General features: G+C 46.3%; 1 protein-coding gene across 1 annotated transcript in view; it reads left to right on the top strand.

The window, feature by feature from the left end:
- Window positions 1-20,691, top strand: part of MIPEP (mitochondrial intermediate peptidase) — a 125,727-nt gene extending 105,036 nt beyond the window's left edge. Inside the window, exon 19 of the mRNA XM_084767579.1 lies at window positions 20,447-20,691. Within this exon, the coding sequence (XP_084623705.1) occupies window positions 20,447-20,544 (98 nt within the window). The 3' untranslated portion in view covers window positions 20,545-20,691. The remainder of the gene's footprint in view (window positions 1-20,446) is intronic.
- The last annotated feature ends 2,611 nt before the right edge of the window (window positions 20,692-23,302 follow it).

The raw sequence follows: 23,302 nt of genomic DNA, 5'->3' as shown, positions 1-23,302 counted from the left end.
TTTTTTTTTTTTATTTCTTCTTTTTTTTTTTCTCTTCCTAAGACAGAGTTTCTCTGTATAATAGCCCTGGCTGTCCTGGAATTCTCTTTGTAGACCAGGCTGGCCTCGAACTCATAGAGATCCGCCTGCCTCTGCCTCCCAAGTGTTGGGATTAAAGGTGTGCGCCACCTCGCCTAGCTTTATTTTTTTTTTAATTTTTTAATTTTTATTTTTATTTATTTATTTATTTTTGGTTTTTCGAGACAGGGTTTCTCTGTGTAGCCTTGGCTGTCCTGGACTCACTTTGTAGACCAGGCTGGCCTCGAACTCACAGCGATCCACCTGCCTCTGCCTCCTGAGTGCTGGGATTACAGGCATGCGCCACCACGCCCGGCTCGCCTAGCTTTATTTAATATTTTTTGGTCATATTCTTTTTCCTCCCAAATCTTGCCTGCCTCCTTACTCACCCAACTTTATGTTCTTACACACACACACACACACACACACACACACACACACACACACACACATCAAAACTGATAGATTTTTTTAAATCAGTAAGACAAAAAATGAGAAAATTAAGCAAAAAGTGCACAAAAACATGGATTCCACTTTGGGTGGACATGAGACCTGTCCTGGAGTGTGGTCGATACCCAGTGACACTTCATTGGAGAAAACTCATTTTTCCTTCCCGCTGTGTATCAATTACAAGTAGGTTCTTGGGTAGGGGTGGGACTTTGTGTCTACTTTTTCTTCTTGGTACTTGAATTTTGTCTGGTTTGAACCAGAGTGTCACAGTCCCTGTGAATTCATATGTGTGTTAGCCCTGTTGTATCTGGAGGACGCTTTTTCCTTGGAGTCATCCACCACCTCTGACTTTTACGGTCTTTCCACCTCTTCTTCTACATAGATCCCTGAGTCTCGAGGGAAGGAGTTCAGTGGAGACATTTAGGATTGAGTGCTCCAAAGCCTCTTATTCTCGGCACATTGTTCCATTTGGGGGCCTCTTTGCTAAATACAACCTACTGCATGAAGCAGCTTCACTAATTACCATTTACTGCAATAAGCACCTTCACTGATAAGGCTTGAGTGATGCTCTAATTTATGGATATAGCAGTGTGTCAGTAGAAGCCATTTTATTGCTGTGTTCCTTTAGCAGGATAATAATATTAGGTGTCGACCTAACCCATGACCTATCTAGGCTTAGGTTCTTGGCCACATTAGCAGTGTCAGGAATAGGGTCCATATCATGAGGTGGTTGGTTACTCCCATAACATTTATGCCATTATTGCATCAGTGCATCTTGCAGTCATGTCTCTGTTGTAGGGCACAGGGTTTGTAGCTGGATGATACTCATATTTTCCAGTGTTGTAAACAGTACCTTCCAGCATCTCCATGTTTGATGACATAAAGAAGCTATGTCTTCAGTAATAGGCCCTACCATCAGGTTTTAGAGCAGCCAATAGCCTTGGCAATAGCCTGTGATATTTAGTGGGGAGGGTTTATAGGACTCCTTAGACCAATGGCTCAACAAGATGTAATCTATTCCTGGCACTGGAGGTTTTCGTTGATGGCATAAAATGTCTAGTTGGGGAGACATAAGATTGTCCCCCCCATTATATGATGACTCCATTTAAATTTCTTTCATATATATCTGTATTTTAAGAAGCATTTACAGTAGCTGGTTTCAATTTGGCTTTTCAAAAGACTTTTGATGTTAGTTGTCCCTTCCCATATTCTTTTTACCCTGACGTCCCCTCCCCCCTTTTAATCTTCCTATACTACCCCTCCCCCACCCCTTTTAATCTTCCTATACTAGTTTCCCTTTCATCTCTTTATAAAACTGCACTTTATTTCCCTTTCCTTGGAAGAGCCTCTCCTCCCCTTAGCAGGCACCTAACTGCTTTGTTTATTTAGACTGTCACACGCATATCCACCACTTAAAAGCTAACATCCACATATAAGACAAAACATGCAATATTTGTCTTTTTTGGTCTGGTTCCTTCACTCATGATGATTGTTTCTATTTATCTGTATATTTCATAATTTCATTTAACAGCTGAATGTTGTTCTATGGTGTAAACGTGCTCCATTTTCAGTATATGTTTACCAGTTGCTGGTTGTCTAGGCTGCTTTCGGTCCCAGCTATTATGAACTCAGCAACAATGAGCAGGCAGAGTCAGCATCTCTATAGCAGGGTACAGATTCCTATGGGTATATACTTGAAAGTAGTACAGCTAGAGCTTGTGGTAGATATTTTTCAACTTTTTGAGGACCCTCCACATTTGCATAGGGGCTGTACCAGTTTGAAATCCCATCACCAACAAATTTCCCTTTCCTCATACCTGCCTCCAGCGTGTGCTGTCATGTGTTTGATTGTGGCCACTGTGATTGGATGCAATATGTCCATCCTTCCTCCCTTCTTCCTCCCTTCCTCCCTTCCTTCCTCCCTTCCCTCCTCCCTTCCTCCCTTCTTTTCTTCCTCCCTTCCTTCCTTCCTTCTTTCCTCCCTCCCTTCCTTCCTTCCTCCCTCCCTCCCTTGGCTCCGTCCTTCCTTCCTTCCTTGTTTTGGGGGGCTGAGGTGGACAGCACTTCTCTGTTTTAGCCCTGGCTGTACTGGAACTCGCTCTGTAGACCAAGCTGGCCTCAAACTCACAGAAATCCACCTGCCTCTGCCTCCCAAGTGCTGGGACTAAAGGCATGCACCACCACTGCCCGGCTCTTTGTTTCTTTGTTTGTTTTGTTTTTTTAATCTGTTCTGAATTGCTTTGTGTCCTAATATGTGGTCAATTTTGGAAAAGGTTCCAAGGGCCACTGAGAAGAAGGTGTAACCTGCATGTTTGGGTGGGACATTCTGTAGATTCTGTACATATCTTAGGCCCATTAGACTTGTGACACTATTTAGCTCCAGCATTTCTCTGTTTAGTTTTTGTGTGGATGTCCTGTCTATTGGTGAGAGTGGGGAACTGAAGCCACTGTCAGTGTGTGAGGGTCAGGGGGTGACTTTAGCTATAGTAGTGTTTCTTTTGTGAGTATGGGTGTTCTTGTGTTTAGTGCATAAATGTTTAGAATTAAGATATCCTCTTGGTGGATTTTCTTCCTTTGATGAACGCTGGCCTTTCTCCTTGGATGGGAAAGTGTCATGGAAACCCACAACTCTAAACCACACAGCTCTGAGGTGGGGCAGTGTCCCATTCTGAGACAGGGGAGCTCAGGAACCACATAGCTCTTGAGAAGAGGCCTCTTCAGCAGAGACAGCGCCGCTCTCAGGGGAGGGCATCCCCAGCTGAGCTCAGGAGCTCAGGAGCTACTTCTCTTCTGGGCTTCTTGATGATGAGAGAGTAACACCAGGCAGCAAATCTCTTAACAGAGATTTATTGGAGGGATGAATCCAGGAGTGGCTGCCTCTGCTCTCAGAAGACAACAGGAAACTGAGCAGACACAGCCTTTCTGTAGCGGATGGAGCTTTCTAGAGCAGAGCTTTCCAGGGTGAGGATTGGTGGGATTTCAAGTCCTGAGCTTGGAGGAGCTCAGAGATGGGTGGGTTTTCCAGTTCAGAGATTGGTGGGGTTTTGTTCAGCCTTTTTACCTAAAATTAGCATAATCTAGGAAGTTCCCCTGAGGGTCTGGGGTTGGCTGTTGTGACAGAGGCTGGAAATGCCTTTATGACAATTGGAGAGGTGTTGGAGAGAGGCCTATTAACTCATGCCTCAAAGGGTTTATACAGACTTGAATTCTAAGCTGAACAAAACAACTTTCCTTAACTATGAATTTACAGATTCCTGGTCCTGTCCCTGGCTGGCAGTGCTGGACCATGTAAAGCTCCCTGCCTCTCAGAGGAATGGCTAGTTCATATAGTGTTGCCACAGAGATAATGCCAGAACTCACAGACTAGCTCCAGTGGGACACGCCTCCCTCCCCCTGAGTTCCCTGTCAGCAGCAGCTGTAACTGAGGCTTCCCATGTTGCTGCTTTCTCTGTGACGTCATCTTCTCACTTTCTCCTGGCTTCTGCTCTCAGGTCTCAGGGCTGTGGAGACTGAACCTCAGCCCCTCTGGCGTCCTGAGGTGTTGATGTCTGGAGGTGTAGAGAGGCCAGCAGCACAGCCTGAAGATCCTAGCACCCCTTTCAGGGACCACAGGGTGTGGCACCCAGGGAGCTGAAGAGCTGAGAAGGGAAAGATGTAGGGGGAGCCCAGAGGCAAAACTTGAAGCAGCCATGCCTGGCTGCTGTAGCTCGTCAGGCAGTATCCGGACACTTTCCTGCAAAGTAAACAAAGTTTACAAGTGTATAAAGTTAACGAAGGCCGTCTATGGCAGAGAAGGCTTTCCCTGCAGCTTGAGTTGGCATGAATAGCCAACAATGAGTATGTAGTTTCCGTTCCTGTCTCTTCTAATTAGTTTTGGTTTGAAGTCTATTATGTCAGCTATTAAAATAGCTACACATACTTGCTTCTTGGGTCCATTGCTTAGAATACCTTTTCCATCTTTTTATCTTGAGGTGATGTCTATCCTTGATGATGAGGCCTGTTTCTTGGATGCAGCAGAAAGATGGATATTGTTAGTCTGACTTGTTTGGTTGGTTGGTTGGTTGGTTGGTTTTCAAGATACGGTTTCTCTGTGTAACTGTGACTATCCTGGACTCACTTTGTAGATCAGGCTGGCCTCAAACTCACAGCGATCCACCCCTGTCTCTGCCTCACAAGTGCTGGGATTAAAGGCATGCGCCACCCCTGCCTGGCTAGTCTGTCTTTTTATTGGGTAGTTGAGATCATTACTATTGATAGTGACCAATGAGCATCGTTTATTGATTTCTGTTATTTTGCTTATATGTAGAGGTCTCCTTCTTTTGACTAACTTCCTTGAAATTGTTTATTTCTCGTGTCTTCTTGAATGTAATTCATCTTTTCTTCAGACTGAGTTTTCCTTCTAATGTCTTCTGTAGAACTGGTAGATAGAAATTGCTAAATTTGGTTTTATTGTAGAATTTTTTGTCTACCGTGATGATAGTTTTGCTGAGTATAGTAGCTTGAGTTATTACCTGTGGTCTCTTAAAGTTTGTAGAACATCTGTCCATGCCCTTGTGGCTTTCAGAGTCTCCACTGCAGCGGTTCTCAACCTTCCTAACGCTTTGGCCTTTTAATACAGTTCCTCATGTTGTGGTAACCCAGTTATCTTTGTTGCTACTCCATAACTGTAATTTTGCTGCTGTTATGAGTTGTAATGTAAATATCTGCATTTTCCAGGGTTTGCCTAAGACCCCTGGAAAAGGTCATTTGATACCCCAGGGGGTCCCAGCTCATTGAGAACCACTGTTTCATTGCAAAGTCGGGCAATGTTTGAATGGGCCTGCCTTTACTTGGTCCTTTTTCCTTGCAACTTTTGCAATTCTTTCTCTGTTGTGTAAGTTTAGTGTTTTGATTTTTATGCATCCTGCAGGAGGGGTTCTTTTCTGGTCCTGTCTGGTTGTTGTTCTGTATGCTTCTTATACCTTGATGGGCATCTCCATCAGATTGGAGGATTTTCTTCTATGATTTTGTTAAAAAATATTTTCTGTGCTTTTGGCCTGAGTTTCTTCTCCTTCCTTTATTCCTATTATTTGTATCTTGGGTATCCTCATAGTGTCCCAGATTTTCTGCATATTTTGTGATGGGATATTTTTTAGGTTAGGAATTTTCTGAGGTATTCTATCTGATCTTCATTCAGTACCTAGTGTCTCTCTTCCACTCCTTCTGCTGTGTTGGTGAGGCTTGCCTCTGAGGGTTTTGTTTGACATGCTGAGTTTTTCATTTCCAGTTTTATTTCAGCTTGGATTTTCTGTAGTGATTTTCATTGTTTTGTTAATTCTACGTTCACATCTTGAAATATTTTTGTATTCCACTTGATTGTGTTTTCACAGTCTTCATTAAAGAAAGCTTTTATTCATGTTTTCTTTAAGGTCCTTGAACATATTTATAATCGCTGTTTTGAAGTCCTTGTCTTATGTTCTAGCTAAATTGTTTTTTTCACCACCTATTACAGTAGGTTTCTGGTTTCTGGAGGAGGCATATTGTTATGGTTGTTCATATTTGTGATTTTTGTGCTGGGGTCTAGGCATCTGGAATTATGATATTTGAAGTGTTTCTTGGTATAAATGTCTAGTCTTATTTTTGTTGGGTGGGAGTTCTGTTCTTTAGTTGTCATTGCCCACTCTGAAGCCCAGCCAAGTGTGGTGGCTGTGGGGTCTCTGAGTCCCAACCAAGTGTGGTGGTGTAGGGTCCCAAGGTCTACGCCAAGGGTGGGTGTGGGGTCTCTGGGTCTACACCAAGGGTAGGTGTGGGGTCTCTGGGTCTATGCCAAGGGTGGGTGTGGGGTCCCTGGGTCTACACTAAGGGTGGGTGTGGGGTCCCTGGGTCTACGCCAAGGGTGAGTGTGGCGTCCCTAGGTCTATGCCAAGGGTGGGTGTGGGGTCCTGGTAGAGAGCAGGACATTGAGAAAAACCACAAAGGAATGAAGATGTGCTGGAAGGAAAGACTGAGAGAGGCAGCAGGAAAGAACCGGGGACCTTGGGTATGGACCAAGAAGAGCTGAAGTCCCAGGGGAATGGAGGTAGCTGGGAAGCCTCAGGCAGGCAGGCTGCGGCAAGAGTGAGGTAAGTACGGAGACACCAAAATGGAGGACAGGAAGGAAGGTGAAGGTCCCCTGTCTGCGTCGCAGCCTGGTGTGGCAGCGGTGGTAGGTAGTTTTGTGCCTTGTAGAGTAACAAAGGAATGGAGACTGGTAGAATTCAGAACGGCCACCAGGAATAGCTAGGGGACCCTGAGTCACAACCAAGAGTAGCTATTTATTTATTGAGACAGCCTCACTCCGTAGCTCAGGCTGGCCTGCGCTCTTGAAGGGCCTCCTTCCTCAACCTCTCAAGGGCTGGGACTGCAGGTGTGAGCCAGCATATGCAGCTCACTGCTGAGAATTGAACCTAGGGCCTTGCACTTGGTAGGCAAGTGTGCCAATGCTCTGCACTTACACACTCAACCAACATCTGTTTTGCTAGGAAAATCCTCTGGGAGAGTAACTTTTAAATAGGCAGATTTTTGTTTTGTTTTGATTTTTTTTTTTTTGAGACAGGGTTTCTCTATGTCACCTTGGCTGTCCTGGACTCACTTTGTAGACCAGGCTGGCCTTGAACTCACAGCGATCCACCTGCCTTTGCCTCCCAAGTGCTGGGATTGAAGGTGTATGCCACCACCACCCGGCTAAATAGGCAGAATTTTAACTTCATTCACTTTAAACTGGAATTGCAAAATGTTCCCCAAGATGGTTCTGAACTTGTGAGTCCAAGCTATCTTCCTACATGGGACTACATGAGTGTGCCATTTTGCCCAACTAGAATTCAAACTCCTCACCTGTAAATCCTCTGTAAACTGGGGTATGTATTTCGATGTAGAGCTTGTGCCCACAGAGTGAGGCAGTATTGATTATAAAATAGCTCTAGAGACACAGCGAAGACCACAGACTCACAGGCTGATCACTGCTGCTGCCCTCTGTAGCACAGTCAAGCACCTCTGACTACATCCCAGGCAGTGGAAGCTGCCGCCTAAGTGACTTTCGTGGATGCTTATTTTTCAAACTCTATTTTATTTGGAGCATTGAAGCCTCTGCCTCCTTTCCACCAACCCCTTAATTCATGGTATGAGAAAGAATGTTAGTGGGGAGAGGGAGCACAGGCCCTTTACTTCTTCCGGCTGTTTAGGGTCACTTGGGTTCAATAGCAAGCACAGCAAGCAGTCTCCTCTGAGCGGCTCTGTCCCCCGACACTGGTCTCTGGTCTCTCCAAATTGTACACACCTCATACCACCACTATTTATCTTCCTCAGAGTCCTAGACCATGCCCCTCTCTGTGCCTCAGGAGACAGGCCGTTACCAGCTGGCAAAGACCATGCCTCCCATGGAACAAACTGAAGCCCAAACTAAAATCCCACACTTGGGCTTAAAACAAAAACATATTTACTAACATAACTGGGTTTACAGGCTTCAGATCCCCTGCGCTCTGTTTTCAGCAGCACTTCAGAAGCAGGATTGTTCTGCAGGACGGCTTAGACAGAATCAGAGTGTGCTGCGCACAGCATCCTGGCTCTGCCTCGCTTACGGAAGCAGGTGTGATGAAGTCAGGGCGCTGCCCTCATCCATCAGGGCTGGTCAGTAGTACAGTCAGTGGCACTTGGCTTGCCTTGCGTGTGGAGTGGTCCCAGCATTGGCTGCCTCTGCACCCCTCTGCACCCTCACTCCTGACTTCTTCAGCTTATTTGTCACTTGCTATTTTTAGTGGTTGGTGCCTCCTTTGATAGTTTCTTCTGAATTATAGTAAACGCTCATGTTCTAGTTGATATTTAAACTTGCTCAAGCCTTCTATTTATGTCATATAACACAAGTGTGTCTAGGGTTTAGTTTTATTTCAGAACTGAGCTACTGCTATTAAATTAATAGCTTCTGACAAGCAGACTCAATCGGAAAAATATTTTTCCGATTCTATTATTTTTATTATATCCTCTGTAAAGAGTGTAAGTGCTAGACATTACAGTCTGCATCTATCATCCCAGCACTCGAGGCTGAAGCAGAAGGGTTGCACATTCAAGGCCAGCTGAGGCTACAGCCTGAAATTCTCCCTCACAAATATATACCCATATGTATAGGTTTGGTAGATGGCACAACCAATGTCACACAGTTGTCCTCTGACCGTAGCACGTGTGCCATGGTGCGCACGCGCACACACACACACACACACACACACACACACACACACAGTAATAGTGAAAGCATTGTTTAAAACATGGTTAGATGCACTGTATACATTTTCAAAATAGCACATAGATAATATATTTCTGTGCTTTGATTACTTAATAGGAACATCATAAAACATTAACAATAGTTTTCACATATGATGTTCTGTGTGTGTGTGTGTGTGTGTGTGTGTGTGTGTGTGTGTGTGTGTGTAGGTATACATATTTGTGAGTGTGCAAAAGAGTGTGAGGGTACAAATGAAGGGTTTGCCAGAGGTCATTGTCAGGTATCTTCCTTCATCACATTTCCAGCTCACTTTTGGAGAAAGGGTTTTCACTGAATCAGCCAAAGTGGTGGCTGCCAAGGCCAGGAATCCGTCCAGTGCCCGTCTGTCCAGTGCTGGGGTTGCCAGCACGTGCCCCCACACCCACGTTCTACATAGGTGCTGGGGATCTCTCTAGCCCCATGATGCTTCTGTGTGGGGAGTGGTTGAAACAGGGTCTCTCTCTCACAGAGATCCACTTGCCGCTGCCTCCAGAGTACTAGGATTAAAGGTGCTGTAGAACTTTGTTTGGTTGGTTGTGTTTTGCTGTTGTTTTTGGTTATTATTCTTTTGGATTTTGAGACAGAATCTCTCTGTGTAGCCCTGGCTGTCCTGGACTCACACTGCAGACCAGGCTGGCCTTGAACTCAGAGGGATCCGCCTGCCCCTGCCTCCCAGAGTGCTGGGATTACGGGTGTGTGCCACCACCGCCCGCCCAGCTCCTGATGTCATTCTTAACATGTGTATGCGTATGGACAGTAGCCGTAAAACACATTAGAGAAGCAAGTGTCACTTGCCTGGAGCTCTGATTGGAGTCCCAGGCTTCTTGCCCAATACTCTTGAGACCGTAAGCTTCTGAATGGGCTGGTGCTGGGGAGTGCCTAAGTCTGATGACCAGCCCTCATGTCAGGTGGCCTCAGCTGCCTGTAACTCCAGCTCAGGGAGTCCTTACACCTCTGGCACCTGAACCTATGTGCCCACACATGTAGATCCACACACATACACATAATTAAAAGTAATTGTAAAAATGAAAAATAATTGTAAAAAATAATTGAAAATAACATTTCTTAGCCATGTCCTGTTGGAAATGTTGCCAAGGAACATCAGAACAGGAGAATGTCCTTCAACTGTCACCACAGACTGTCCTCGAGTGTACAAGTCTTTCAAATATCTAAAAGGAAACCTTTCTGGGTGTGGCGTAACATTAATGGTAATGAATTTAGATTGTGCAATTGGCATCATGCATACACATTTCACACTAACATGAGATTTCCATTAAAATAATAAATACCCTTATAAACTGATTTTCTAAGCATTAATGCTTTCTGTTGGATCTTACAAATGTTTTTAGAGTTTAATGTGTAGGAGAGAGTTAGAAAAGTAGTAAAGGTGATGAGCACAGCAGCAACAGCTACAGCTAAAGCTGTGTTCAGGGTCTCGGGGTGCTGAATGATACGTGCATTGCATGTGTTGTTTAATCCTTTGAACAATCCAGGGTGCTTAGTAATTCACTTGCCTGAGGTCACCCAGGAGTAAGGACAGAACTTGAGTGTCGACTGGGGCTCTGACTCACTCGCGTGGGCTGGTAATTCCTTCAGGGTCTTTTCCAGGTTATACCAGGCAGCCCTCGCCTGGGAAGCAGTTGCCAGCATGTTCTGCTGTGTTTTTTCCCTCGTTCCCTTGTAACTTTTGGTGATTGAGTTGCATCATCAGAAATACACAGAAGCTGAAGAAGATTCTGTTGAGGCTCTCTAAGTAAGAGACTATAGAGACCAGCCTGCAGGGTGAGACACAAGCTAGAAACGATACAGCTCTCTTGCCTGATCTATGAGGAAATGGACCTCACAGTAAAACCAGACCTGACCAGTGTGGATGCAGGATGCAGTTCTCAGAGCATGTTCATTGGCAGGAGCCTCAACATTTAACTAGAAGTAAGTAAAGATACAAGTCACGACACCAGGTCTAGAGCTGGGAACACTGGAACTATGACATAGTTTCAATAATAAGCGTAGAGGGCAGCCCAGCACAAAAGGTGAGTGAGTAGAATCCTTTATTTTTGCTTATTCAGATATTCACCCAGCATAGCTGAGGACTTTGTGGGAGGAAAAAATGAGAGAGAGCCCCTGTGTTCTCAAGGCTGAGACCTCAGCTTTGTCGAGGCGCTGAGGTTTTAAGAGGGTGTGGTGTGTCTTTATTTAATGTGTGGGCATGTTGGCCTCAGGAGGACATTGAGGTTCAAAAGGCAAAATGTTTTGTAACCCAGAAATGTAATTGTGAGTAGAATTATTCTGCCTAATGATGAAATGAGGCCCAACTAGTGTGCATGCAGCACGCATGCGGGGCTGTACTGGCTGGCCCTGCTGCTCTTGAGAGAAGGTCCGAGGCGCTGCTGAATGCAGCCGTAACTGCAGGATGCAGCCTGTTTGAACAGCCACAGATGCTCATGCAGCTTAGGGAGCAGGCCAGCTCTTCAGTTCCAAGGAAGAGAGGAGCTTGGCTTGCTGGCAGTTGACTTGCTGGTGATGATGTGGTTTCCTCAGGATCTGATGGTAGATAGTGGGGATCCACCTTCAGCCAAGGTGTGGGTAGCCACCGCCTTGTAGCAAGGAAGAACTTCAAAGTGGGGAAGGTGAGCCACACAGTTGCCCCGGGCTTGGGAGAGACAGACTTGGAATGGGGATTCCAATCTCATAAAAGTCACTAAACATCTTTCAGGCGTCAGGCAGCCTTTGTAGCTGTAGTTCCCAATTGGTCTGAACTGAGTTTGGCACATATAATTATTTTGGCATAAAAAATAGCCATTAACTCTTACAGAGGATTTTTAGAATTAGTCATGGTGTTGAGGGTGGATTTCAGACCTCCTTGTCAATTCCTGAGTCTTTTAAAGGGAATCTGCTTCTCTGAGAATGTCGGGTTGGCATTTCAGCCCAGACCACCACATCGGATGAGCCACATGCTGCATCGTAGCACTTTTGATCTCTTTTGGTTCAACTGTGGCCAAGTATACATAATATAAAATCTGCTGTGTATGTTTGTGGGGTGGGTGCACACATAAGCAGGGGCCAGAGGCCAATATTAGGTGTCTTCCTCAGTCTCCGGCCATCTCATTTTTTGAGACAGGATCTCTCACTAAACCGGAAATTCAGCAGTTCAGAAAGGCAGGCAAGCCAGTGAGCTCCAGGGATCCACCTGTGTCTGCTCCAGGCTTTTGTGTGTGCTGAGGATCTGTGCGTGCGTCCTTGTGTTTGCATCTGAGCCATCTGCCCAGCCTCAACCTACCATTTTAACCATTGCAGTATACTTTTCAGAAGCACTTGCATTTACAAGAGCATGTAGTTGTCCCCAGTGTCCATCCCCAGAGTTTTCCCATCACCCCAGTAATGTGTTCTTAAGAAACCTCATTATAGCCAGATCAGGTCAGCAAGTGGGGTGGTTTTAATAACATCTTTGTTTGCTTTATTAAGCAGTTAGCTATCTGTTCTGTTTTGTTTTTTAAGCAGATGGCAAGAAGCAGAAAAAGTAGAGCAGTGATTCATGAGCTATGTAATTGGCTTGTGATTGTGAGTTTTGTGGTAATAACCTAAATAGTTAATCACAGAGCAGTGTCCTAGAATTCATCTTATGCAGAAATAGTAAGCAGCCTCATCAGTCAGCTCTCGAGCTGGGCAGTATGTGTTCAGACACTGTGGCTAAGGCTGACCCTGGTACCAGGTGCTAAGTGTTTCCCTGCGTTAGACACAACCTTATTTAATCTGTCTGACGGTCTAGCAAAGTAGGTGACCTTAAACCAATGTCATAAACTTTAAGGCTATTAAACCACAGCATTTTTGCTTTTCCTTGGATTGCTTCTAGCAGGGTAGAGGCTTAGGGTCATTAGGCTCCTGGTCCAGAGGCCCTAACCCAGTTTATTACACAAGGCTCACTAGATGTTCACTCTACTGTCATAATTCGTTGCTTTGCTTAGAGATCTGCAAAGTATATTTAGAAAAAGAAGATATTTTTCCTTTGCTCCCCTTCCATGTGCGTCAAAGGAAGATACCCACATAAGTCAGAAGAGGAGAATTAGACTGACCTCCTAAGGTACAGACTGCCTTGTGCCCCCACATAATGTGCTATTGAGCCCACGTTCAAGCCTGCACAGCACCGCTGTAGGTGGTTCCTGGGTGGATTTTCTTTTGTGATTCTTGGTCTGGTTTGTTTTGTTTTGTTTTTTGGAGACAGGGCTTCTCTTTGTAGCCTTGGCTGTCCTGGAACCCACTCTGTAGACCAAGCTGGTCTCAAACTCAAAAGATCCTCCTACCTCTACCTCCCAAGTGCTGGGATTAAAGGCGTGCCCCACCCCTGCCCCATCTCCTGTGTTGATTTTCATAACTAGCCTGCTGGCCTGAGAGGGGGACAGGTCATTTCCTTTTGGAGCTTGAGGCTCCTATCAGTTCCCTGGTTTGTCCCTAAATAAGTGACAGCTTAAGTAGGAACTGGTCTGATGGAATTTAATTAGCTGCAGCAGAAGTGCTCCGTCAGCTGTTAGTTGTAAAGGTGCAGAGGGCTGTTTGTGCTGGCGGGCTTGGCCTCTGAACACTGGCTCTCCTGATTGGTATCAGCCGTCATCTGTTTGTCCTCTAGATACAGAGCTCCAGGGCCTCTGTCTCCTGGGAATGCACATCCACCCCAAACACTCCTGCCTCTGCAAAGCCCACAAATAGAAAAGGCCCCTGCCTGGCTTTATAAGCAAAGAGCCAGTTATAGGAGGACCCACAGTTTGTGGAGACAGCCCCACCCCAAGTCTTTCTGGACTAAGTGTAGCCATCTCCACTACTCTCTGGCCACTATCTCCCTGCCTTGACCAGACTTGTCCCATGTCCCCACAGGGAGGCTAGAGAACAAAAGTTAGCCTTTAGAAAGAACTGCTTGCCTGTGACCTGGACCTTCCCACTCACAGAAAGGCAGCACCATTCGAATGAACACTGTCTTCCTCTATGCAGACCATGGATATGAGCAGTTGTCCCGGAAGCTCTCCAAGCCACCTAGACCTCATCAGCTCTTGTAAATAGCCTGTGAACTGACCTTTTTTATTAGCTGGAGCTCATTGCGAAAGAGGCAACTCTGACTTTCTAAGGAAAACTAGGTGTTTGGGGAACCATGCAGAAGAAGCTAGAGGAGAAGAGGAGAAGTGAGAACAGGCCTGGGAAGGAGCGGAGGACCTGCAGTGTTCTCAGGGACGCCCAGGGCAACCCAGATGGGTTAGTTAGCTCTAGGCATCCTCAGCCCCCTTCTCAGCTCAGGCTCCTTCTGGAAGCCCATGGGAAGGGGACGGGTGCGAGGAGCTTGGTGTTCTGAGAGACAGACAGACAGACACAGAGACACCAATTCTGGAGGCACTGGCTCCTACGCAGTGGCTACCCACTCTCTACTGAGCATCAGTCATGGAGAGCCATGGCCCCGCCACATGCCCCCAGGGTCTGTGCTCACCAGCAGGGCATCCCCAGGAGGCAGTGACTCCTGACTTCTGATGGATTGAGGTTTGTTTGTGGTTCTCAGACACAGAACAAGCGAGTGGGCACAGGAGAGAGCCACCCACGAAGGCTTCTGAGCTGCTGTGCAGAGTCACCCGAGCACTGCTCTCCACCCTGCTGCTGCTGCTCCTTGCACTAGCTCCGCCTTCCTCGTCTTTTAAGTATGAGCACGTGCTATGGCCTCACACAAAGCCAGTGTCTGCGCAGCCTACAGCTCTCCCAGTGCTCCCCGTGCTGCTTTTTCCAGCCCCTACATATTTTCAGGCATTTTCACAGAAATCCATTAGACCATTTTAGGTGCATTTTCAGCTACCTTGCTTGTCCTTGCTATGGGAACTTGGCATTTGATGACTCAAACAACTGTAGTTTTTTCCCCTGATTATGATTGTTTCCTGTTGTACTTGGGAAACTGTCTCGTGGTTTTGAATAGATGATGTAATCCGGGTGTGGTGGCATACACCTTTAATCCATTTGAGTTCAAGACTAGCCTGGTCTACAAAGGGAGTCCAGGACAGTCAAGGCTACACGGGGAAACCCTATATCAATAAAACCAAAACCAAACCAAACAAGCAAACAAAGCCAAGACCCAGAAAAGCCAAATAAAAAGGGTCAGTTGTTAAATAGATGATGTGCGTCTTCCGTGCCACCTGAAGAAGCTGCATCTCGTTTTCAAGTTTAATGGCGCCTTCTGGTCCCTGGGCTAGCCATGCTGTACTTGATCAGTCTGCAGGTCCGGGGACACCCTACCTTTGATGCGGGGCCTGGGGGCCTGGGACCGAGCATTTGCTAGGCATGTAACTCATGTATGCCTCAGGTCCTAGATTCAACCTGTCCAGCACTACAAAAAGAAAAAGTAATAATTAATTACAACTTTAACAGGTTCCCAGATTGACAGCAGTGAGGTTGGTCTCAACTTTTTGAACCACTATTTCTGTAAGAGTCTCAGAATTTTTATATATAATGTCTTCCTAATAAACAATAGGTAGTTAGTCTTTAGTTCACATTGGGTGCTCTGGCATAAATATCAAAACTGAACAAACATGTAAGGGATGGAAAACCCCTTACAAAGTTCTCTTTATAGTTTCTTCATTGATCCTCCTTTGTCTCTCACTAAACTTCTATCAAACACAACCACACATTTATTTTATTGGACATCTTTGGTGTTGAACAATCTATGAACTAGATTCAAAGGAGAGATGTAACTCTTTAACTTCTCTTTCAAGGCTTAAGCAAATTCTAATGTTTTTAATTGCCGGTAATCCCCTGCATTCTCTAACCCGTACACAAACCATTTCACCCCAGGCACTTAGTAAAGGAGCCAGAACAAGGCTCTGTCTCTGCAGGGTTGGCTGCTTTAGAAGTAAGCACATGCCAACTGCCAGGCAGCTGCTTTCAGCCATGTTTGCAAAGTGCAGCATTAGCTGTGCAGCCGGGACGGTATTCAGGGCCTAGAGAGTGCAGGCACAACTGTGGTGGTGTCTTAAAGGTCTGGCTAGATGCATATTTACTGTACTGTACAGTCACTGGGCATGTGCTTGTGCTTGGACATGCGCTATCTACCTTGTCCTGCAGTGAATAAGGACTCTTTTTGGTGAGGTACAGACACATATGTAGGCAGCATCGCCCCAAGCACCTAAGGCTTCTGTTGTAAGGACTCGTCACAGATATGTGACGCCATCCAGAAAATACCCAGACGCTCAGGACTAGGAGGCATTCTCCTCACTGTGTATGTACAAGACAGTCCCAGGCACAAACTGGCATTCAGCAAGTACCCTGATGGGACGAGGCCTTGGGTCGTGGACGGCGTGTCTATCCTAGTGTCCTGAGTGTTCCAGTCACACACTGGCTGGGCAGAACCATAGTGGCCACTACCAGGCTGCTGCTCTGCCAGCACAAACCAGTTTTTTCTGTCTCTGTCTCCTCTGAGGTAGTCACAGCTGACTGCTCCTAGTGTGCTGCTGGGGCAGCAGTGTGGTTGCCCAGACCTAACGGTCAGTCTGGCTGGCACAGTGGGGTTGTTGGTGTGTAGGGTCCTGTGCAACAGCAAGAAGTTGTGAGAGTGTCCAGGGTTTCCCCACACGTTGAAGTGTTGTCACATAAAGGATACTGGTACTCTAAACACGGCCTCTGCGGATGGATGTTGTCAGCAGCATCAGAGAACATGAAAATCGTGTCCTAGAGCTTAAAGAACACAGGTTATAGAATCAAACTCTCAGGGTTCAAGAAAACGGACAACAGCCGTGAGAACTAAATGGCTCCTGTGGCCAAGAGCTCTGTCTCTGGTAGGTGATCAGCCTTAAAACCATATATACACAATGAGACCAGACTCAGCAGGGTCTGTTGATATATATTTGTGCATGCAGATAGACATGTATATGTATAACAAATACAATCAAAGAAAAAGGAGCTAGCAACTTGAGAGTTGGGGAGGGGGATGTGGGAGGGGTTTAAGGGAGGGCGACTGGGAGGAGCTAGAGGGAGGAAAGGGGGGAACGGTGAAGTTCTATTTCAATTAAAAATAAAATACTTAAAAAAAAAAAAGAGGAGGCTAATACTCTTAACGTCATGCCTGGCACACAGTGCACACTCCATTTTGAGGCCCTAGTAATCCCGTTCTGCACCAGCTGGGCCTACTCTCCTTTGGGCCGGCTCTGCCTCCACTCTCTCTCTCTCTGCAGCCCAGTGTCAACAGTCACTTAGAGAGCAGCACATGGTGCATTTTGGAAACCTGCCTGCTTCAACAGCCAGTTCTGGAATCCATTTGATATCACAGATTATTTAGTTAGGCCCAGAATAATTTCCCTGGCTTTCAAGGTTGTTAAACAAGGTACGAGAGTAGACCAACAAGGACACAGGTGTTCTGGCTTTTATGTCTTTTGTTGGCCAATTTGTCTCTCAGGCTAAATGAGGAAAAATAGATCGAGCCATTCGTGTTTAATAGCTCATTGGCTTGACCCTCAAAGTTGGGCAGGTACATGAGACCCGGAGCCCCAGTGTCCTTTTGTGAATGGGCAGGTGCAGTGTGTGTCTGACCACAGTTTTGACCTTATTTTCTTGCCATTGGTACCTTTCTTCCTTCACTTGTGAACAGAGCCCTTATTTGTTTAGATCCGTATCCCCCATGATGGTTTTCACAGAGAACTGTGTTGGGTCTCCTGAGGAACGACAGAGCTACTGTCACCTTTTCCAAAATAAGACTTGAAGACAAAGGGAACATCTTTTGACAACTTTTTTCTCCAAACTTAAGAGTTCTTAGAGAGGTTTAGGTAGGTAGGTAAATAGGTACTGTTTTAGCTTGCTTTCTATTGATGGAACACTGAACAAAACATGGGGGGAAAGTTTATTTCCCCTTTAGCTTGCTGGGTTTCAGGAAGGGAAGTCAGGCAGGTGCCCAGAGTGGACACTGGAGCAGAGGCCGCAGAGGGCCGCTACTCACCAGTCATACCCCTGCCTCGCGGCCATCTACCTTTCAGGGGTGACGCTGCTCCCTGTGGTCAGGGCCCTCCCACATCAGTCTTAGCTACAAGCCAGTCTGATGGGGGCGGTCTTTCAGTTGAGGTTTCCTCTTCCCTGCGGACTCCAGCTTGTGCTGAGTTGACTAAACACTAACCAGGACAGACAGCTGGAGCAGCCAGCGTTGCTTTTTCTTATTTGTGAAACTGCCTGAAACCCTGGGTTTGTCTTTAATTCTCTATGTAGGATCAGATCATGTTGATACTTGTCAAATGCTTCAGTGTTCGATTTGGTCCTGGTTCAGAGCCGCTGTGTGCCCAGCCTGGTTCAGAGCCGCTGTGTGCCCAGCAGCTACGTTCCCGGATCCTTCAAGCCCCAGGGTCTTCCTTCCTGCACTTTCATCTTCAACAGTCACATGAAGACAAAATCACCAAACCATTTAGCTCTCACAAGATTTTTTTGAGAAAAAATCAAGATGCTTGAATTTCTCTCCTATTTCCCAAGTCGCCGTTTGAGGTGCAGGAATGGTGCGGGTTGGGCACTTGGCCCAGGGTGTCCCGAGTACCTCTGTTCCGAGGAGGAGGCCAGGCCACGTTATGCTGGCAGGTTGTGGAGCTGAAGTGAACCACTTCAAAGACACAGGATGCTCACACTTAGCCATGTAGGTTGGCTCTAAATAAACAGTTTTCCCCTCTGACACTTACAGTCATTTAATTCAAAGTAAGCAGTCTTGTAATTATAGAAATGTTTCGGGTATTAAAAGAAAATTGTATAATAATTGATTGAAATCCATGTTTAAGCATTTTCCTACAAATGGGCACTGCATCAGGAAAACTGGCAGCAAGGGAAGGCATGTGCCTTGCTGTCTAATCAGGAGGAGCGGCATCTGGAGGGCGAGTGCAACCATGCCACTCAGGTGGCCATCAGAGGCCCAGCATGCCTGCACTCACAGCACAGCTGGACAGCCAGTATCCTGCTTGTATCCATGCTCATTAATTTACTGTAAAGAAAATCGTGCTTTGTATTTCATTTCTACACAAAGTATAATTTTCTGTCCATGTTTCCTCAAGACGGGGCTATTAAAATCTGAATTGGAAAGACAGTAGAAGCACTTCAATCCATAGCTCAAAATGAAAATACTGTTCATGTTCTCAGCCCCAGCAGCCTCGTTAGCAGATTCCATACACTGGCAGCTGTTTTACTACCTGTGTCTCACAGGGTGGTGCAGTGCATGGTGGAGTGGCTGCAGTCCTGACTGTGGACCGAACCCCCCCTGCGATCCAAAGTCTCGTCTCACTGCAGACTGCAGCCCAGACCTCCCCACGTGACTGGGCTCCGCCACTCATATTGGCCCTTGGTTGTCCATGATGTCCTGTTCCTCCTGTGCCCGGTTAGGTTCCCCCCTCATCTCCTGCCACTCTGCTGCAGACCTCAGCTTGTCCTTCCGAGTCTCTGCCCTCCTCACCCTGCACCGCAGACGAATTCATGGACAACGGATGCTTTTATAGGTTCCCACTGCTACGCCTCTCTCCTAAAAGGCACACATTTGGAACTAAGTGGTTTTTTGTTGTTGTTGTTTGTTTTGTTTTGTTTTTTCATAATACTTAAAAGAATTTTTTTGTTTTTTGAGATTTCTGTTTTGTTTTGGTTTGGTTTGGTTTTTCAAGACAAGGTTTCTCTGTATAACAGCTCTAGCTGTCCTGGAACTTTCTTTGTAGACCAGGCTGGCCTCAAACTCATAGAGATCCTCCTGCCTCTGCCTCCCAAGTGCTGGGATTAAAAGTGTGCACCACCACCACCCAGCTATGTGTTTTGAGATTATAATATAATAACACCATTTCCCCTTTCTCTTTCCTCCCTCCAAAACATCCCATATACTCTCCTTGCTCTGTTATATATACATATGCATACATATATATTTCTAAATGTACCCTGTTCAGTCTGTATAGTATTACTTGTATGTATATTTTCAAGGCTGACCATTTGGTATCGGATAATGGTAAAAAAAAATGTTAGGCATCTCCATTGTTCTATTCAATTAATTTAACTCATGTACACCAAATAGAGAGCAGAACCATCGTTGTAGAATGTTCCCTCCTGCCCTGTTCCAGCCTCCTGCTAAGGCAGCTGTACCACTCTGTTTTCCTCCAGACCCATTCTGAATTTTACATAAGCAGAATCCATCAGTGTGTCTTCTGCGCGAGGCATCTTTCACTTTCAGGGTGGATTCTTGAGACCATCTGCGTCTCTGCAGATCTGAGTAGTCTTCCCTTCTGCTGATGAGAGAAATATGGAGGGACTCAGATGCAAGACTTCCGCATAGAGAATGAACACTTCGTTGGACTTGATGTGTATAGAATGTGCTTGAAACTCAACCAATCACTAAACAACTTAAATTCCAGATTATCCTGGTCAATGGTAATGTAAAAATTCAGTCTGGAAGCATCATCCCAAGTGGACAGTAATATCTACAGAAACAGACTTCCTTGGGGAAAGCATTTGGCCTAAGTCTCAAAGCCAGGTGTTGCTTAAAGAGTAAAATGCTTTAACATCATGAACACACGTACTACCTATGACTTTATGAAATGGCTTCTTGTGGTGGGGCTGTTCAGAATCCACAGTGTCCCCCAGTGTGGATTTGGCGCTTTGTCCTTCCCGGTGCCTCCGGGTGCTAACATGAGCCTCTTGTTGCTTTGGTTGCAGGCATGCTGCAGAAGTGCCCTTCCATCGATGACTTTGTGGATGCTCTTGTTTCTGACTTGAATCTGGACTTTGAAACTTTCTTCATGGATTCTAAATAGCAGAAGCATGGCTCATGTGGACAAGAAACTTGTCACCAGATCCCACAGCTATGAGAGTTTGCTCCGATTTCAGTGTTCACTGAGGAAATATTTTCTGACAAGCCTTAAATTGACAGAACTTGGAATAAATAACATGTTTGAATTACACTGCGTCTCGCCTGCTTGGCAGAGTTTTAAGCATTTTCAGTCTATCTCTGAACCACAGGAGTTTGTAATTATAGAGTACCAGAGTTCCCTGAATGGCAGCTGTATCCAGACGGCCGCCTTTCCGCTGATCTCTAATTGAATATATTAGAAACTCTGTGGAATGTGAAGTTGATGCAAGTTAGGACAATTTGAAGAGTTCTCAGATAGCTCATACCTGTGTTTTAACAAAAGGCTACCATCTCTTACGACCTCTAACCGAGTCTCTTGGATAGTCAGCTACAGCAGCCAAGAAGCCAGATTCAAGTCTTGATGCTGACATGCATGGTCTTTCCAGGGTGTTTAGGTTCCACACGGATGGGCTGAGGACAGGGAGGGTCTGAACTCATGCCTTGCCGTCGTGACTGTGAGACCCGTTAGTGAGACATATGCAAGTTAAGCAGCAAGCCCACAAGGAAATGGGCTCAAGCCACGGCTTGCTTTTGAGACCTACTGAGCTGCTGGTGCATGTTGCTAATGTGAAGAAAGGAAGCACTTGACGGACTTAGATGGTCTCCCCACATCAGAGTCAGAGTCAGCAGACTATGGCACTGCCCAAGGACAATACAAGTAAACATGGAACTCCTACTCTGATCTAGCCAATGGACAGGACATTCTCCACAGTTGTGTGGAGAGCAGGAACTGACTCTGACATGAACTCTGGTGCCCCATATTTAACCACCTCCCCTTGGTGGGGAGGCCTGGTGGCACTCAAAGAAAGAATAAGCAGGCTACCAAGATGAGACTTGATAGCTTATGACCATACAGTGGGGGAGGAGGTCCCCCTTGGTCTTAGACCTAGGGGAGGGGAATAGGGTGAAAGCGGGAGGCGGGGAGGAACAGGAGGATACAAGTGATGGGATAACAATTGAGTTGTAATCTGAATAACTTAATTAAATAAAGTCAGAGTCAGAGCTTCTCACTCTTAAGCGGTGTCTGGGAGCCCCCTCGTCATGCTTCTCACTAAGTGACCAGTGACAGAGAAGAATCTCTCAACCTGGGACACACTCCTTGTACTCAGATTCTGGGAGCTTCCTGCAAGCTCATCAGCCCTAGAGATGTCCTCTAGAGTGATCTGCCATGCTGGGTCCCTACAGGAAATGCTGACCCCTCTCACCTCCCCACATGGGTGCATACAGATCTGGATCATGGGAGAGAGTGGCTGGCCCACCGAGGCTGGCTTCAGCCAGGATGCTGTAGCCATTGAGTTTCCTTCCATACCAACCCGAAGAAGCACCTGGAAGCCTGTGTAGAGTCTGACAAGAGTAATCAAAGCAGGAAGACGGGTTGTTGTTGGTGACAAAAATGGGCTCAAGTGCCAATGCTTGGCAGAGGAGGAGCCACACCCCACCCTGTTTAATCTCCTTATCTGACCGAAGGTCGGAAGCATGCACACATGCCAGCTCTGTTCTGGGAAATGTCCTGGGAGTCATCAACCTGCCAGTCAACTGCAGGGCCATCTGGAGAGGCGCTGTAGCAGGCTCTGTAGTGTCCCCAGAGGTCCAAGGCCCGGTGTCTTCATCAGTCTTAATTTTACCAGAAACGTGGGATAATCAAGAGAGTTCAGGCAAATTTGGGAAAGCAAGGATGGCTTTAAGAGGGTTGCTTCTGGTTCCTGGATGCCTTTGCAACTGCCACAGCTGCTAACTGACTACAGGAAGAAAGCCTGCCCAACCGAGGACACTAGGAGGACCAATCAGAGGCAAGGGAAGAGATTTGGGGAAGGAGAGGGCCTTCAAATCCTATAAAATGTCTCTCTGAGCCCACTTGGTCCCTGAGCCTGCCATTTTACCTTCTCAGTGCTTCGGTTTTTCCTAGACACACAATTCAGTGTCCACACCACAGAACAAACATCGGTACCCCCAAGACACCATCCCCCACCTCACGGTCCCCATAGCTGTTGGGGCTCAACTAGGATTTGAAGACCCACCCAAGGTCAACACACTGACCAAAAATTGTGATAAAGGACTCCAGATGGATGACTGATAAATCTGACACCAAGCACCCTTGTGGACGGAGATAACCTCTGGCTGTGATTAGCTTAAGCGAGTCCCCAACCATCCCTTTTTTGTTTCTTTGGGGACTAGTGAAAGTAGGGATCCTGACCTTTGGGGGACAAATGGCTTTGAACCCATATAAGTAAATAGCTGCCCCACTCCTCAGCAATTGGATGAACCAGAATAGAGTTCATTCTTCCCTTCCCAAACTAAGAAGTCTCGCCTATCAGAGGAAATAGACACACTGCTGGGGAACTTATACCCTAGCCCTTAAGTATCCAGGGATTGTTTTGTCTCCACAAAGCTTGGGAAACTTTATGGAAGCCTGGGCACAATCCATTTAAGATTAACATCCCTTAGTCGACGGTCTGTACTGTATCCACTGTCTTCCCAACTGCCCCATCTGTAGTCCCTTTGAGGCAGGGTTTCTCTGTGTGGCCTTGACTGTCCTGGAATTTCGTTGTAGACCAGGCTGGCCTCGAACTCACAGCGATCTGTCTGCCTCTGCCTCCCCATCATGCTGGGATTACAGGTGTGTACCACCACTCCCGGCTTGTCCTACAGATAAAAGATTGCAT

The sequence above is a fragment of the Acomys minous genome (assembly GCF_964271855.1).
Source record: "Acomys minous genome assembly, chromosome: 18".
NCBI classification, from domain to species: Eukaryota; Metazoa; Chordata; class Mammalia; order Rodentia; family Muridae; genus Acomys; species Acomys minous.
Note: the sequence above shows the minus strand (reverse complement) of the source record. Positions and strands in the feature narration are given on the sequence as shown.